At 40.3% G+C, this 18,248-nt stretch overlaps 1 protein-coding gene across 5 annotated transcripts in view; it reads left to right on the forward strand.

Moving 5' to 3' along the window:
- Positions 1-18,248, forward strand: part of TRPM3 (transient receptor potential cation channel subfamily M member 3) — a 413,447-nt gene that overhangs the window by 19,519 nt on the left and 375,680 nt on the right. For 3 of the 5 annotated variants that reach the window (XM_071448692.1, XM_071448696.1, XM_071448693.1), the window contains exon 1: positions 7,758-7,963. The exons of 1 other annotated variant lie outside the window; for it this stretch is intronic. In XM_071448692.1, coding sequence (XP_071304793.1) covers positions 7,808-7,963 — 156 coding nt within the window. In that variant the 5' untranslated portion in view covers positions 7,758-7,807. Of the gene's footprint in view, positions 1-7,757; positions 7,964-18,248 lie in introns of those variants that run through there. One more of the 5 variants, XM_071448698.1, reaches the window with a different exon arrangement.

Here is an 18,248-nt window from a genome sequence, read left to right on the forward strand (position 1 = left end):
CTTGCATATTCAGCAGTATTTCATGAAGCTTCAATAAAAATCACTAGCAGTTCTACTGGCTTTGAAGTTCAGTATAGGTCCCAGTGCTTTTTTGGGCTAAGATCTTCATTTTATTTGAAAGAAAATGTTACAACGGTCAACTCAATAAAAGTCAAAATCATTATGTATGTGAACAATAACTGAACAGTTAAACTCCCATCTGCCAGGTGTCAGAAGTAAGAATTACATTAAAGGATTGTGAAATTTCTCTTATATAGATTTAACAGCTAATGGTGGCTGGATCATTTCAATATTGATGCTGTTCAGGACTTCTCTCTTCTGCAAAGAATGGTGCTTGGAAGCCATTTGAATCAGTTCTGAGGTCACTGCCATTCCAGCATGGCAGTAAGCCTGGCAGAATGTCTAGGAGAATGAAGGCACACCTACAGTGATGGATAAAGATTATGATGTGGTTATCTACAAAGGGAATTAATAACTTTCCTGGGTGAAATGAACCAGTTCTATCTATCAGAAGAATACACACCTCATTCAAGCTTGGGAACTCTCAGTATTGGAAAGTTTTCTGTGGGAAAAGAAAGTTGAGGTGGCCCTCACTACTCTTTTAGACATAAAGAAAAGTGAGGAAAAAAATTGCTTATGTTTATCTTCAAGATTTCCAGAACTTTTGAACTGAATATCTCTACTTCTTCCTTAAAAAATTGAAAGAGTGTTGCAGGGGCCAGAGAACTTCTGTACACTGTACAGGAAAATCTGAAAAAATAGTCAAAATATACTATCCCTCTCTCTTTTCCTAAAAGCTTTACTTCCTTACTTGCAGATATTTTTATGAATTGTGTAGTGCTCTGCTATTCAAGCATTTGTATGACAGATTTCTACAGGGGGAACAGGACAGTGAACCAGTTACAACTTGAGGCATTGATAGCCTAAAAGGGAAATGGAAATGCAAAATCAGAGAAAGGACTCAACGTTGAATAGACTAGCCTGGCACCTCTTCTGTTCCCCTTGGCATTCAGTTTTTATCCCTGACAGCCAACTATCAAAGATCTCTTATTCACAATTTGATTCACAATTAATTCAGCAATCCAAAATTATCACAGAGTGGAGTTCAGCATTACCATCCATTTAGGCTAGTGTGTCCCAAAGCTTTGCATATATTAGCAAAAAATATCATTACAAGAGTGGGGTACAAAAGCAAAACAGATAAATTTGCACAGATACATCTTAATTTGCTATAATTTTTTTTTTAATTTAGAGGAACTAATTCAAAGATAGAATGTAAGAATGAAAACGACTCCTCACAGTTGCAGATTTTTTCCCGCGTTGGTCATATGGCAAACTAATATACTTGGGGATTTTAGGCAACAATATAGGGTGACTAATTTATGAGCTGAAGAAATGCACTCAGTTTTCAAATACTGACCTGGGTTTTCAAAGCCAAGGAATTGTACTAAGATTAATCTCAGTATTGTGCCTTACTTCAACAACCGAGTAAGGCACAATACTGAGATTAATCTTAGTACAATTCCTTGGCTTTGAAAACCCAGGTCAGTATTTGAAAACTGAGTGCATTTCTTCAGCTCATAAATTAGTCACCCTATATTGTTGCCTAAAATCCCCAAGTATATGGCTGTATATACTGTGGACTCGTATTCGCACAAACTTGTTGTTTAAAGCTAGGATCATCATTCAGCTGGCTGGTGAAAGTATGATTTATTATAATGACTGTATAAAGAGAAATTGTAGTTCTTAAAGAAAGTGTCATTTTTAAAACTATAACTCTCCTTATTCTCTTGAAGTTTAATATTGGTGAAGAAAAACTACTGAAATTTGTATCTAAAAATTTGGCCCAATCTGTGATGCAGACCAGTGTAATCTCTGAGGTGCCTTCCAACTCAAATCATTCTGTAATTTGATGACTTGCTATACTGACTTCTTTACTTGTCTCCATTAATTGACATTTGCATATTTTAAACAAAATCTCAAATATTGTGAAGATGCCAGGGGGTACCTCAATATTTTGTCTTAGGCATGAGGCCTAAGAGTAACATTGCTTCCATACATATCTGAACTCTAAAGACCCCTCACCTGAAGGCAGAATGAGCATCTGTAATGGCAAAAAGTTGTTCACTTCTTGGGTTACAAGCATGTTTCATGGTCTAAGCATAAATATGTTCTGTCATCAAATGTTGTATTACTAAGTGCCAAATGTGTCTTGAAATGAATATTTAATTTAATGTTTATGTAAAAATAGGCTAAAATCCAAGCTGAGCAATTCTTTGTTTTGTTCTGAATTTGTTGCCTGTTTTTTTTTGCATAATGAACGACAGCCCCAGGAAAAAAATAGTGTGGAGTATTTGTTCATGATGTCTGCTCACTTTCTAAGGTATTGAAAATGTTTTTCATAATGTTGTAGTGGAGACTGTGAACTTTTGATGTGAACAGATGGGAGAAAGAAAAAACTGAGTGTAATTAAAACTTAAATGTTGAAAGTTGATCTTGCAGTCTCTGCTCAAAATGACTTCCCTGTGTAGAGAGAGTTCAGCTTGAATAAACACCATGCTAAAGGCTTCTAAAAAACCATAAAAATTTTCCCATTGTTTGTCCTTTCATGCTTCAATGAGGTGACCAAGCATAATTTAGAAAAAGAAGTTATTAATCACCAATGTTCTGTACGGCTTCTTCCAGTGGTGACCCAGAAAACAATCTATCTGTTCCCAGTGTCAAGGGTGCCTAAACACTGCAAGGCAAGAATGATCAAGTGGCTAAGTCATTAGATGCACTTAAAAAAATAGACATTAATAATACCTGATTCAGTTTTAAAGTCACTGTGACACACCGGAGGTCACTTCAGTGTTATTTTCCAGACATAAATTGGCAACAGTGCTTTTCTATTTAGTCCATTATCCTATCATGATGACTCAGATAAACATAAAAATACAAAGTTCATTTTCTAGTGTTCCGGTAGCATAAAGCTCTACCTCCACATCATTCTCATTGAATAGAAAAAATAGGCTCAAAAAAACCAACAATTTTCATCTGATGTTTGGTCTGTTTGTAACAAGAAGCTTATTCCTATTTAGTTTATAACTTTTTTTTTTCTGTGAATGATACAAAAAATACTTAATTTAAAAGGTTTCAGATATAACCTTCAAAACCCAGAGACTGTTGTTGATTTGTGCTTTAGAAAATAAATTGTACTATGGTATTTTCCAAAAATTTCAATAGAAATAGCTTTATGACCAAAAATCTAGAATTTGAGATATTTTCATGGCACATTCAGACTATGAATTCTAGGTGAGTTTCAAGGATGATTTTGTTGCCTGACTTTCAGAAAAGTGTATGATCACCTTCACTCTTTGTGCAAGCCAGTTATGACTGGTTACTGCTTTCAAAATCAAAGCTGTATTTTATTGGAGTCTTGCTACTCTCAGAACATGCTTTGGTTGAACTAAACAAGACTTTTATTAGTATCCACCAAAAAATATAGTACAGGATAGGATTTATCTGTCTCTCTACAACATTGCAAGGTAAAAAAAAAAAAAAAAGAAGAAGAACACTTGTGTTAGAAAATAAGAACAGTATGCAGCAACTCTAGTACAGAACTTCTAAATACAACTTTTGCCAGCTTTTGATTTCAGTGTATTTAACTTCCTTAATTAAAATTCTTAAAGTGGAGAATAGAAAAAAGATCTTCCACAGTGCAGGTTATAAAAAGCAGAGGTGTATGACCCACTCCTAGTAGTAGATATATGAAAGAAACTACAACATTTTTCCTGTTTTAAGGGAAGTGAATCATTTGCATCAGTTATTGGTTTTTTTCCTGTACTAGTAGAAAATTTTGAGAGGAATTTGTTTACTAAATAGAAAAACAAGTTTGGCAGAGTACTTGGCCTTTGAAAAATGTACATTTTACATTATGACCCACCCTTTGAAAAGGAATCTCATGAGTTTGAGGCAAAAGCAGAAGTACTTTCAAGCCCAATAATCAGTTGTTTGTGCCCTACCTCATCACAGCAATGGTAAACTTGCAAAGATGACAGTCCCACAGAACACTCTCAGTAACAGCTGTGGCAGCACCATGCTGCTGTGACAGCAATCTGAGTATACCTAAAGCAGATATAAATACAAATTCTTCACTAACAGGAAGAGGACTGTTCTCAGAAACATGGCAAGGAATAGCACATTTTTACATGGTACTTATGATTGCTTTTCTGTTTCTTATACCATAATTATGAAATATCCACAGGGCCTTCATTCACAGGATCTTACCTCAAGACATCCTTGCCAGACCCAACAGCAACTGGGCATCAGCTTTCCTGATGTCAACCCTTTATGCTAGAAGATGCTAGGATCTCTGTATTCCTCCCAGGCATCCTGTCACTGCCTTTGCCTTCTGTACACTTTCCTTACATCTGTGTTTTGTCCTGATCTCCTTCCCCAGTCTCCATGCAGGCCTCCTGGTGTTCTCCTGAATTCCTTGCTCATCAGGATGGATTGCTCTGGAGCATGGGGGAGGCCATCCTTTCCTTGCTTCCTCGAGTAACAACCAACTCTCTTGCACCCCTTTAACTTCAGGTGCTTGTCCTCTTTCAAGCAGATTCATGAACAGGCCAATGTCTGCTTGTGCCTGCATGTAGAGTGCCTCCAGCAGACATTGGGGTGGCTGAATCTCCCCCATGAGCACCAGGACTGAAAAACGTGAGGTTACTTCCAGCTCTTTGCAGAGAGTCTCATGCATATGACTGGGAGCAGAAGGTTGTCCAGTCTCAAGGACAGAGACTACAGGGAGTCTGAATTGCTGCCCCTGACTGCTGAATGAGAAGGTATAGAGAAGACAGAGCCAGGCTATCCATGAAATTGTATGGTGAAGAAACAAGCAGAAACACACAAATGTGGGAACACGAGAAATTCCAGTTAGGTGTAATGGAAAGCTTTTTGACTGAGACCATGCTTAAACACTGAAACATTGTCTAGAGAAGCAATGAAATATTTTCAGTTCTGGGTTTTTTCAAGACCTGACTGGACAAAGCCCTGAGAAAACTGAGGTACACAAACCTATTTTAGGGAGAGGCTTGGACTAGGTGACCTTCAGTGGCCCCTTCCAGCATAAATCTCCCTATAACTTTTGTCTTGTTAATGGAAAGTGAAAAGAAAGCTTTTCATCAGCCTTGAATGACTGCTCCCAAGCCTTTCAGTAGTTCAAACTGTTCCAAACACTTCAGTGGGTCTTGGACTCTGCTCAGTCAGAAGATCTAAATCAAACAAATGTCACCACCCTGTCACCACTTATTGACATGCTTCATGTAGTTCTTGATAAATATTTAAACATACTAATGAATTACTGTGAGAATAAGTTTGTAGGAATGAGAAGGGCTGAAATGACAATATCAGGCAACTGTACTCATAACATGCAGTCGTGTCCTTCTCTGCCAGGAATGAAAATACTTTCTTGCTAGGCATATAGTATGTTGATAAAGACCATAACAACAGCATTTAGAAGCATATGTGGAAGAGCCTTGTGGTGTGTATAATACATACATGTGTATAAAGATGTGTACAGGTGTTGGAAAACAAACCTGGGAAGTGGTCATTAAACAAACACATTGCACTAAAAGTTATCATGTAAGAAGTTGAAACTTTTGACTGTTTATACAAAAGCTGCCTGGCACTTAGATTGTCAGATTCAGTCCAATCATGGACAGAAGTAAAAAGAAGGAAGATGTTATCTGTGCTAAAGATTTAGTCCTAACACCAGAGAATAAAAAATATTTATTGTCTATTGATGTGTGAGTTGCTTTTCACAAAATTTGTCTTTGTGATGTTCTTTAAATGACCTGTGTTGTATATTAGACTTACTGAAGTTTAATTGCTTTTGGCTATGATTTTGTTCTATTTTCGTTTGAAGGTTGTATCTTATTTAAAATAGCCTTTCTATTTTTTACTGGGTTCGGTATATTTGTTTTAAATAGGAACATTTTTTGATTTTCTTATATCTTACATGGTACTGTGAGCTGAATGAGTATTATAGTGTTGTCTGTGTAGCTAAAGAAATGAAGGCAGCATACTTCATAATCCAGCTGGCAAAGTGCTAAACAAGACTAGTGACAAATCAGTAATACAAATATGTTTTTATCCTGTCCTTTAATTCTTTGGATTTCTTGAGATTCCTGTTCCCCATTCTCCCAACAAGAATTCATAAGAACACATCTAATGAGTTTTATGTAATTTGACTTTTTAACTCGCTTACAGATTTTTGTGGGATCTTAAAATCACTAGATTCCTCTAAAAATATTTTAAGGAAAACATGGGATTTGGGAACTTTAATAGTTACTACTAAGAGATAGAGGAGATGTCGGAGAATTAATCTACAGATTAATCCATTAATCCATTAAACTTTTAAAATCACCATTAAAATGATATAGCTAATTAACACAATCAGCAAAGCTGACTGAATGCTGAAATGCCTCAGAGAGGAATAAATGAAGATAAAAGCATTCATGACAATAATTCACCTAAATGAAGTGACTTGCTACTATAGTCACAGGTATTGGAAAAACAGATCCTCCCAATAATGCCTGTCTCCACTGAATGGAAGTCTGGAGTGTGACTAGGGGTTTGCAGAGCATTAGACTACCTAAAGTCACAACAAACCCCTTAATCATTTTTTTCTAACATGTATTTAGTAAGGAGTTTAACATATTCTTTGGAAACTCTGACCCAGTTTTTTGTTTAATACTATGACATTAGATACACCATGAGGAAAATGTATGCTTTCACAAATCACTTAAGCTATAGATAGAATAATATCATTCATTATAATGTCATACATCTTTTTAGAATAGAAAGTTAAGCTACTTGAGAAAGGAGCAGGGATATGTCTGACTTTGTCAGTAAAATGGCCTTCCAACAAATCCTTGAAAAAAGGGTTAAAGCATAAATGCAAATCAATGGTTTAATACCTGCAAAACACTCACTGTGTTTTTAATCTTGCCTGGAAAACAGAGATTAGCCGCCTTGTTATTTCGGCTGTGGAGACTTGAGCGTCCTTTCCCTTTGGGAAGAAAAATCAGCAATGAGCTTGGAGGGCAGAGACGAGGCAGGTTTCCTCCGTGGCACTGCAGCAGTGTCCTGTGCTCAGCACGCAGAGATGATGAACCCTTGTATTCTTAAGTGCCTGAAAGTGCGTAATGAACTAGGACCCTGACTAGCACTGCAGGAAACCCTTTGGGTACTAGTAAAGAGACTAAATTTCAGAGGTGCTCCTTCTTGATCTTGAGAAAGAAAAGCAGGCCACATGGCCCCCCCAAGTGTCACAGTACAGCAGGTACTTTGCCATCTTTCCCTGACTTGGTGTTTTCACCCTCTGATGTGCAAACAGTACGGGAAAACGCTTGGCTTAGAGTGGAGGCTGCGCATATATGACTGTTGCTAGACATTAAGGATAAACATATTTTCTTATAGGAAACTACTAATTTATTTCCCTAGAGTTATTAACGTAGTGTATTTGGAAAAAGCCTCCTGGCACGATTTTGGCACGATCTAGACGGGAGATGAGCAGGTACCATAACTTGTCACATTACACCGACCTGTCCCTTTCTCTTTCCGTGCCTGTTCTCTAATTAACGCGGCAGACCGAAACTCGGTTTCGCGGCGGGACGGGCCGCCCACCCGGGGCCCCTCGGGGCGGTCCCGGGGCCCGGGGGTGCCGCCCCGCCGCCCCGCCCCGTCCCGCCCCGCCCCTCCGCCGCGCCCATAAAGCGCCCGAGGCGGGCCCGGGGCGATTGCGGGGCTCAGCCGCGCTGCGGGCATGGAGCAGCGGCGACTGAGCCCCGGCAGAACCGAGCGAGGCAGCGCCGCCGAGGGCGCGGCCAGCGGCGGCCGGGGGCGCCTGGCCGAGTCCTGGCGACGGCTCAGCTCCCGGCGCGGCTCCAAGCGCACCGGAGCCTCCTCGCCCGCGCTGCCGGTGAGTGACCGCGACAGTGACCGCGACAGTGACCGCGGCCACGCTGCACCCTTCGGGTACCTGCTCGCTCCAGGGGCTGGGGCGGGGGTGGTGAGCACCAACCTGTTGCGCTTCGGGAAGAGGAATCGCCTTTCCCGTGCGCTGAGCCTGACTTAGTAGTTGTTCCCAGGTGCGGGTGTCCGGTTCGGCTCTCTCCTTGCGCTCCCTGCGGAGCGGCAGCTCGGCTCGGCCGGGAGCGCCGCTGGCGTGGTGGGAATATCTGCCTGCCACTCGCGCTCTCGGTGTGAGGCTGAGGGGAACAGTGGTAGCGATCCTAAGCGAAAGACCCGAAGGGATGTAGGCAGAAAGCAGCCCCTTGGGAACCAGAGGTTTTCCTCTCGGGTGGGTGTCCCCTTGTTGGTGTATCTGCCTTCAGCCAGATCGATGGGATGTGCCGGGAAACTCTGGGGTGGGTAGACAAACATTTTAATGGAGGTGCATGCTACAGCATAGATTGCAAGTTAGGAAAATGAACATCTTGACCATAAAGGGAAATTGAGAGAACAAATTGAGAGTTCAAACAGGAGTTATATTTATTAGAGTGCTTGATGGCCTGTCTCCTTGGGATCAGAATCCTGTAGGTAAGTGCTGAACAAAAACACAGAAACACAGCTTTTGGAAGAACTTCTCACTGTCCAAGGACAATCTCAGTTCTCATGTGCTTAGAAAGAGCATTGTGTATTCTTACCTAAAGCAGACTGTCTGAGGTCTGGAGTGATAAATGTTATTCAACAGATCAAATGTATAATTTTGAAAATAAACATATATTCACAAGCTTTTGACCTGGGGGTAAAATGACCACAGGTTGAATTTCAGTGGGGAAAATAATGTAAGGGTAAAGAGACCTATGGTATAAAGGATGTCATGGCAACAAGAAAGCATCATACAAATTAACAATATTATCTCGTGGAGGGGGAATGGGAGTAGCATTGCATTCATCTGTACCATGCTGTAGATTAAAATACTGTAATTTAGAGTGGGGCTTTGAGTGGGTTTTTCTAATAATACACAAACTTTGCAACAGATGGCTTAAACCCAGGTAAGGATCATATGGCTAGAACTCATCAGAAAAATGCACTGTGCAGTTGAGGGCTGGTGTTGGTTGGTTGGTTTGTGGGGGGGGTTTGTTTGTTTTTTTTTTTGTTTGTTTGTTTTTTTTTTTTTTTTTTTTGAGGGGTTGTTGAGTTTCTGTTGTTCTAAACAAAGTTGTTATTCTTGTGGCTTACAGCTGAGATGAATTCTTACTCCAGCCAGAGCCCTGAATGGGATTCAGGTTGCAAGTGTTTCGCCAGAATTGAAAGGTTGTATTAATCTTTGCTTAATCTTTGCTTTTGCAGAATCTTTCTGAGAGGATGAGCAACTTTTTCCTTTCCTTTCCTTTTCTCTTCTCTAAAGTAGTACTATATTGGTGGTTTTTATGTTAATGAATTTTCATTACATTAAGCCCACTAAACTTCATAAAGTGCAGGACAGATGGGAATGACAGATTCTGAATTTTTTAGTTTGGTAATTTGTTAGGGTTTTTTTTTTTTTAGTTTTTGTCAGTTTTTTTGAAAATGTGGAGTTTTTGTTGAGAATGGGTAGCTATTAGTTTGTCTTCTTCATGTATGCCTTTTTTTTAATGATAGAATAGGGTTTCTGAAATCACATTTCAACACTAAGAATAAATCACTTGGAACCACTTTCCAAAGCAATGCCAGAACATAGTAATTTTTAAGACATTTTCCACCAGCACCTTTTTTTTTTTTTTTTTTTTCCCTTCCCACTTGCAACCACACTATCCAGGGAGGGCTGGGGTGGGGAAGGGAGGGAAATAAAGTGTAATATTTCAGTCCTTTTAACATCAGTGTTTTGGCCTCATCTCCCCGGCCTTGTTCCTTGAATGATTTTTTTTCTTGTGTTAACTTCTGTTTGTTTGCCACAGTTTACTTTTTAAAGGTTGTGACTTGTCTGAGGAGAATTTTTGGGGTGCAGTGCTGAAGCAGGAGTTTGGTACAAGTGATGCTATGCATGTGTACTTTTTGGTTGTTTTTCCCCCCTCAAAATCTGTATTTTCTGGCCTCCCTTTTCTTTACACACTTGTAGAAACTGCTGATACTGATGTTTCACACTTATTCATTATGTGTAATGTTTTTATTGAATAATCCTAAGGGTTGGCTGCTGTTTTATTACTTTGTTAATTCCTGAAGGATAATTGGTAATATTATTTCTTTACCAAAATGATCAGGAAGGGGGTCTGAGTGGGTGGGATGGAGGGGTGTTAAATTTTATTTACCTTGTTTTGCTATTACTGATTGAGTGAAAGAGAAGAAATTGCTGCATTGACAGGAGCTGAAGAAGTGAAGAATATTTGAGATAGAAAAGGTTTGCAAGAGCCAATGCTGCATAGAGCACACATGTGGCTGAGTCCAAACGATGTCTCACTATGATCTTTGTTTAGAATAACCCTGGTTTTGTTTTGAGTGAAGGCATTACATATTGAAGGAGTGAAATATGGTTATAGCTTTAGAAATTGTCTTTTCTGCTTTTTTCCTCTCTCCATCATCTGCTTGTGTAACTCTGGAAAGGGAAAAGAGTGTGGAACCCCCCTATTCCAACTGATAAAAATTTTGCCATGCAAACCAGCAGATCACATTTTGGATCACGTTGAATTTCTGCCCATAAAGGGAATTTGGGCATTTTCTGCCAAGATCTTGAGAGTCATTTGTACTTGCAGCCTCTGAATTATGTGAGTTTTCCAAACCATTATAAGCAGACACTGCCCAGTGTTCTAGTTCAATAAAAACTGAGATAACTGGCTGCTCTGCTCTACAGTTTCTGACCACAGCAGATTTGTTTCTTTTGTTCAAAGATTAAATTGCTTTTGAGGTGAAATTTTCCCCAGGATATTTACAGTAGCTAAGATACAAAATGACAAGTGAGAAACATAAGACCACATGACATAAAACTTTACTTTGCTGTGGCACCAGTGAAATTATAGCTGTGAACCAGGTCATTGGTCCTGTCTTGGATGCTGGAAATCAGATGGGCTGAGTACAGATGACTGATGAGAAGTAATCTCTCCCAGAGATGGCAGAACAGAACCATGTGTATGTGAGTGAGGAACATTATATAGACAGGTATAATCCACTGAGTAAAGAGCTGAATTTCAGGTTTCTTATGGAGCAGATTGGACAAAATTTAGCTTGCCCTGTGAGTTTCATATTTGTGAATTTGAGAAATCAGATGTCATTTTCCCTTTCTCATTTATTAAAGCAAAAGCACCTTTGCCATGAGGCTGGCCAGTCTGGTGAGGAGACTGTTAAACTAGCAGTGACGTGGGAGGCACATTATAGCCCTGAGTTGTATGATAAAATGGTGGAGCAAGGACAGAAAGCAAAAGTACAGGGTGTGGGGGGGGACAAGGCAAAGCTTGGGCATGTAAAAGTATGGTGTGTACCTGTCTGCACACTGCTTGGGATTTGAGCAGCAGGGCCAAGGGCTCAGCCTGTGGTCAGAGCTGGGCAGCATTGCTGGGATATTGCTGGGATACCTGTGATGGGGTAGTGCTGTGATTGAGGAGGAGACAAGGAGACAAGCCCTTCAGGAGAGGCAGGCAGGGAAGAGGAGGAATAGGGCTGCCTTTCATGTGGAGGAGCAGCTCAGATGTGTAGGGCTCAGGTCTGCGCAGAGCTTGTGGGTCACAGGAGGGTGTGTTGAGTGTTTTGGGATGTGCTACAGATCACTGACCAGGGTAAGGAAGCAGATGGAGCTTTCTCTGAATACCTCCATCCTCTTTGGGAAATGTAATACATCAGAGCACCAGCCATGCAGGAGATTGTTAGAGGTTAAGGAAAACATTTTGTTACTGAATGGTGCTTGAACAGCACACTGTGACCCTGTCCATACAAGGCTGACTTGTTTGCTCATTTTAGCTATTGTATGATTTTTTCCCAAACAATAGCTCAAATATATTTGTATTTTCTGCTGGCAAGCAGAAACAATGTTCTTACAAGAATTTATTGCTGCAGTTCTTGATGAAGGCATGGTGGTGCAGGTGCTGTAATTGCTGGTGATGGGGGGGAGCTGTCTGCAGGCCCCTGTCCTAAAAGGAGCTTGTCCTGCAGCCAAGGAATTTGTGCAGCACAGTGCATCTTGAAGGCCAAGTCGTGTGTACAGTCCAGCACAGCAGAGGCCAGGCTGTACTCAGGTTACCTGGTGTGTGGATCACTGACTCCTTGGTGCGCAATGGTCTTCCTATCAGGATCCCTGTAGGTGAAGGTGATGCAGTGACAGCAGACATGGGTAAGGCAGGTCCTCACCACCCGTGTCTGCCAGGCCTCTGCACTCACTGACTTGGCTGGAGGAGGAGGAAAGCTGATCATCAGCCTGAGGTGAAACCAAGGAAGGAGACCTCCTGGAACCCACATCTGGGCACATGAAGGAGCTGACAGTGGCAGGAAACAGTGAGTAAGGATTTACCAAGGATCAGTTGAGCCAGATCCAGCCCTCATGCCTTCTGCAATGAAGTTGGGATGAGAGGAGAGCAGTGGATGCCAACTGCCTTTGCTCTAGCCAGGCTTCTGTAGCTAGGCTGTGACATTATAGTCTGGGAGGGATGTTGTGCTGATGGTGGAGGAGTTGTGGTGGAGCCAGGGCCAGTGGAAAGGGGGCTTTTTCCAGGCTTGGGGGTTTCACATCCCAACTGGGTAAAGCCCTGAGCCACCTGATCTGTCCTTCTCAGCTGCAGCTGGGACTAGAAACCTCCCCAAGTCTCTGCCAGCCTGAGTTCCCTTGGGATTCTGTAAATCTACATCAGAAAGTCCTTTGAGAACTAATTTACAAGATGTGCACTAACACAGATAGTAACTGTTGCCTACACTTTGTCTGCTTGAAAATCTTATAAGCCTACCTACCCTGGTTATCAAGTGTGAAAACACACTTCTTAGGAAAAATAAAAATGGTAGTTCTAGCCCAGGGCAAGGACTGGTAGAGTAATTTGTTAATACTGTAAGATGGAAAATAACACACTGTCTCTGAAAGAAATATTTATTTTTGTTGTTAATTTTTTCAGTTCTTGGTAGCAGAAGGGAGTCTAACTAATCCTGTGCATGAACAATTTGTCATGTATGACAAATCGTACATTTTGTCTAGTTTTTATTTTAGGCAGATGCTTCTTCTTCTTAATTTCTGCAACTTTAAAGTGGTTTTAAAAATTTTTATCTAGTATATAGCAGAGTGTTTTCATGTTTTGCTACGTTTGTTTCTGTGTGCCATGGATGAGCAACACTTTTCCTGACTGCTAATTTGGATGCTTTAGTAATAAAGCTAGAAATTATGACTATTTAAGCTTCACTTTAAGTGAGGTTTACTGAACCTATATATGAGGTTGCCTTTTTATAGAATCTCTCCTGAATATATTGCCTAGTGTCTCCCTGCAGCTGGTCTCCAGTGAGGAAACCTGTCAAGAACTTCCTATAATAGACCAGTCCTAAATACTTGTCTGAATAGTTGATCTTGTGTTTGTTTCTTTAGCGGGGATGGGAAAAAATATTCTATTCTATGCAGTACTTCTTTTGTGCATGTGTGGACTAGTCTGTTAAGTAGTGTGATTTTTTTAAAGGTTAGTAATTCATTATGATTTTAGGGATCAGGTTTTTTATCAGAAATGAAAATGGTTTTGCTTTCCTGTTAACATTTTTGTGAAGATATTCTCTAAGGCATGGACCTAGTACTGCCTGATGCTGGACAAACATTCAAAAACTTCTATGATTAGTCTGTGGTGATTTTGAAATAGCTAAATTTTGTTCTGAAGGAAAAATTCCAGCTTTTGGATTTAAATAATTCTGGAAAATGCTTATATAAGACAGCCCTCAGAAGTCCTGTCCATGCTAATTTATTCTATGACTTTAGCTTTTAAGAGTAGCATTGTGTACCTGGTAGAGCAGAGTGTAATATTGCTGACCGCAGTTATATGTGATGCAAGTCATTGCAGAGCTATAATGTGATTTTTAGCACTAAAGATAAGAAAAACAGGAAAAAAATTCCAAAATTAAGTGAAGAGGGGAAATGAATTCTCATTAAAATAACAAAACTGAACAGTAGTTCAATTTTCACAATTCTCATCTGCCTGTCTCCCCTGAAAAGACATAAGGGATTATTATATTGAAGGCATAGCATGTAAGAAAATCCCAAAGACTGGAGTTATATTGCTCTTTTTCTTCCTTTCTTATGGAGATAATAATCATTAATCATTAATGTATAGCCTATTTTGTATCTGAAATGAAAGTTCATGTATTTCAAAAGAAGGTGGTTGTTTAATAATTAGACTGATAGAGTCAAACTCCATGAGCAGAATTTAAAAATTATTCATTATTGAAGATTTCTGGCTTTGTCTGATTCACTTCTTTGGGGCCTGGTAATTTTAAGTGGTGGCTGACCTCCCTTTTTATTAAGAGATTGATTTCCAGAATATCCAGAATCAATCGACTTCTTTTAAATCTTGAGCACTTCCAGTTGTATGCTGGATGTGGATAAACTTGTGAGTCTGAGTTGCTGATGTAGGAGGCGCTGTTGTCCATGACTAATCCACAAAAGGCAAAAAAAAAAAAAAAAGAAAAAGGCTTCTGAAGGCTTGCTTTCCTGTAGGGTGCTTTATCTGCTATCTTTCTGTACACTGGCTGAGGTCCTCGAAAATAATAGAATTAATTAAAAAGAGAAATATCTTTAAATTACAGAGAACACCTAGAAGCAAGGAAAAAAGAAGGAAAAAAAACAACAGTGCAAGGAGATGAGAAAGCTCTAGACCTTTGACAAGGAGCATGAAAACTTCTGTCTAAATCAGGGAACAATTTTACTTTTCACATTTTTTTTTCCTCTATGGTTTTGTTTTTGCCATAGGACACAGCTACTGTGAGGCATGTATGTAGGCTTTTGGAATTTATATGAGGCTTATGAGAGGTTTTATTCATCACAACATAATACAGAGAAGGACTTCTTAATCTATTGGAGATGGTAATATTGGTTATAAAAGCACAACTTAGTCTAACCTGGCTGGACAGTGATAGATGTGTCCTCTTATAGCCTGTTTTCTGTGTAGCTGAAAGCAACTCTTTCCAGGCATAATTTATTTCTTCTGATGAAGCAGCATTTCAACAAGCCTGTGACATTTCAAAATGAATGTGGAAAGAAGAAGAGTCTTATTATTTCCTGGTACATGTATTTTTTTTCCTGGTATTCTTATGTTCTTTTTGCTTTTAGATAACATAATTGCTTTAATGACATAATGGAAATGTTTTGTGGAGAGTATTCAAAACAGGTAATCTCCTGTTGCAATTTTTTTAAGTTTACAGTGAATTGCAGAGAAACTGACATGTTATGAAACCCTGTGAATCACAGTGACAGCAGAGGTGAAAGGAGAAAAAAATTAGAATGTTTTGTCTAAATAAACAAGCACATGAAAAGTTTCTGCTCATTATTGCCAGATTATAAGTAGTTGCTCTCTAGAAATACTATAATAATGGCAATATGTTAATTCATTACAGCTATTTATTCTCTCTTAATTTCTAAATATTTCCCCTCAGTGATTAATTGAATATACTCAGTTGGAAGGGACCCATCAGGATCATCAAGTCCAATTCCTGGCCCTGTGCAGGACACCCCAAGAATCATACCATGTGCCTGAGAGCATTGTCCAAAGAATTCTGGAGCTCAGGCTTGATGCTGTGACCACTTTCTTGGGGAGCCTGTTCCAGTGCTCAGCAGCTCTCTGGGTAAAGAAGCCATTTCCTGATATCCAATCTAAACCTCCCCTGACAAAGCTTTGTGCTGTTTTCTTGAGTCCTCTCACTCGTCACAAGAGTGCAGAGATCAGTGCCTGCCTCTTCATTTCCCCTCATAAGGATGTTGAAGACCACTATGAGATCTCCCCTCATCCTCCTCTTCCCCAGACTGAAGAGACAAAGCACCTCAGCTACTCCTCATATAGCTTCCCCTCCTTCACCACCCTCCTTGCCCTCCTTTGGATGCTCTCTTATAGCTCAATGTCTGCTCTATACTGTAGCACCCAAAACTGCCCCCAGCACTGGAGGTGAGGCTGCCCCAGTGCAGAGCAGGACAATCCCCTCCCTTGTCTGGCTGGAGATGCTGTCCCTGATGCACCCCAGGACACGCTTGGCCCTCCTGGCTGCCAGGGCACTGCTGGCTCATGTTCAACTTGCCACTGACCAGGACCCCCAGGTCCCATTCTGCAGCACTGCTCTCCAGCCTCTCATTCCCCAGTCTGTGTGTACAGCCAGGGTTGCCCCTCCCAGGTGCAGAAGCCAGCACTTGTTAAACTTCCTGTTGTTGATGTTTCATATGGTTGATGCTCAGCTCAATAATTTCTTGAGGTCTGTCTGAGGGCCTCTCTACCCTTAAGGAAACTAACACCACCTTCCAGGTTAGTGTCATTGGCATACCTTCAAATCCCTTGTCCAAGATGTTGAAGAGGAGTGGGCTGAGGATGGAGCCCTGTGGAACTTCACTAATGAGCAGACTCCAGTCTGATGTCACCTCATTTGCCACAACCCTTTGTGCCCAACCCATAAGCCAATTGCTCACTCATCAGGTAACGTTCAGCTATCTGCTGGACATCTGTCTAGAAGGAGAGACAGTTTCCAAGGCTTTGCTGGAGTCCAGAAAAATTACCTCTACTGGTTTTCCTAGATCAACTCAGTGGGTTACCCTGTTGTAGAAGGAAGTCAGTTTTGATAAGCAGGAGTTTCCCCTCATGAAGGTGTGCTGGCTGTCACTGATGACTGTGTTGTCCTCCCAGTATTTTTTCAAAACCTCCCAGAATAATCTTCCATGGTTTTGCCAGGCACTGAAGTGAGACTGACAGCCTGTAGTTTCCAGAGGCCTCCTTCTTGATCTTTTTGGAAATCAAAGAAAGTTTCCAGCTTCCAGCTGAGACCTCTCTGGGTTTCCAAGACCACTCCAAACCCATTGAGGAAGGCTTTATGATGGCATCAGCCAGCTCTTTGGGTATTTTCAGCTGAATCTTGTTATGCCCCATAGGTTTGTAGGGATGCAGCCAAGTAGTTTAAAAGTAGAACTAAGGTGACTCTAACCTGGAATGCTGAAATAGCTTTCTCATTGGAAAAGCTGACTGGTTAGAATAGATTTCCATACTTGCTATTTTTATTTTGAATATCATGGAGAATCCAAATCTGTAGTAGCTTTACTCATTCAGATTTCTCTGCTTGTGTAGTGTAAGCCAACTTTTGCTGTTAAAGGTTTCCCAGATACCAGAAGTTCTTAACAGTCAGATGTGCTCCTAGGTAATTTTGCTAGCCATCTCTCAAGAGACTAGGATACAAGAAAAGGAAATACCTGTGACTGGATGACTTTGAATTTCAAAGGGCCTGGTAGGAAGCTCTGGTCCTCAAAACTTTGTCATAGGAAATGAGTAAGACTATAGTAGTATCAGAAGTTGTGAGTGAAGCTTGGAGACAAGTGGAAAGCTATTGAGGCAACAAGGCAGGCAAGTGAGACTTTAATGAGCTCAGCAGTGAGGATGGATGCAGTGAGATTCACCTCACAGCATGAGCTTATTTGTTCTCCCATTCAGTTATCAAAATTGTGGCAGGGCTACATTTTATTCAATAAAACTGTTTTGAAGATGGCAATCTTTTGGTTTTAGATGTGCTTTTTGGTTTCAAGTATTTCCCTAATGTTTAGGTATTAGAGTTATTTTAAAAATTATTAACAAAAGACATCTGCCAATCTCTTACACTGGCAATGGAAGAATACAGATGCTGTGTTGTATGAAAACACAACGTAATCAGAATTCAAGCGTTCAACCCATGTGGACAAAAGCTAAAAAGTCTCAAATTAATTTTTGACACAATGTGTTTGAAGTTGGTGGGATATAAAAGCTTTAAATATAAGAATGTGAAAGTCTAGGGATACTATAAAGCTTTTATGGGTTCATAAAATTAGTTCATACGCCATTAAGAAGGTAGGCTCCTTAGTTATGATTGTTCTCTGTAAGTAGATTTGACAACCTTAGTAAAAGTTAAGGTAGTTATTTTTCTGGAGTACTGAGAGGACATTTGAGGTGTCTTGTTTCACTCTGTTGCATCAGGCACGTCTTGATGCAAATACAGCAGTAATAATTTATTCCTCTGTCAGTGTTGGAGTGTGACAGTATAGAAGCCATTTCACATTCCAGCTAGGGTGACATTACTCAGACTACAAACAGTTACACTGCCTACAGTTGCTGAAA

Source organism: Agelaius tricolor, unplaced genomic scaffold, assembly GCF_023055355.1.
Source record: "Agelaius tricolor isolate 1412-34295 unplaced genomic scaffold, bAgeTri1.0.p SCAF_27, whole genome shotgun sequence".
Lineage (NCBI taxonomy): Eukaryota > Metazoa > Chordata > Aves > Passeriformes > Icteridae > Agelaius > Agelaius tricolor.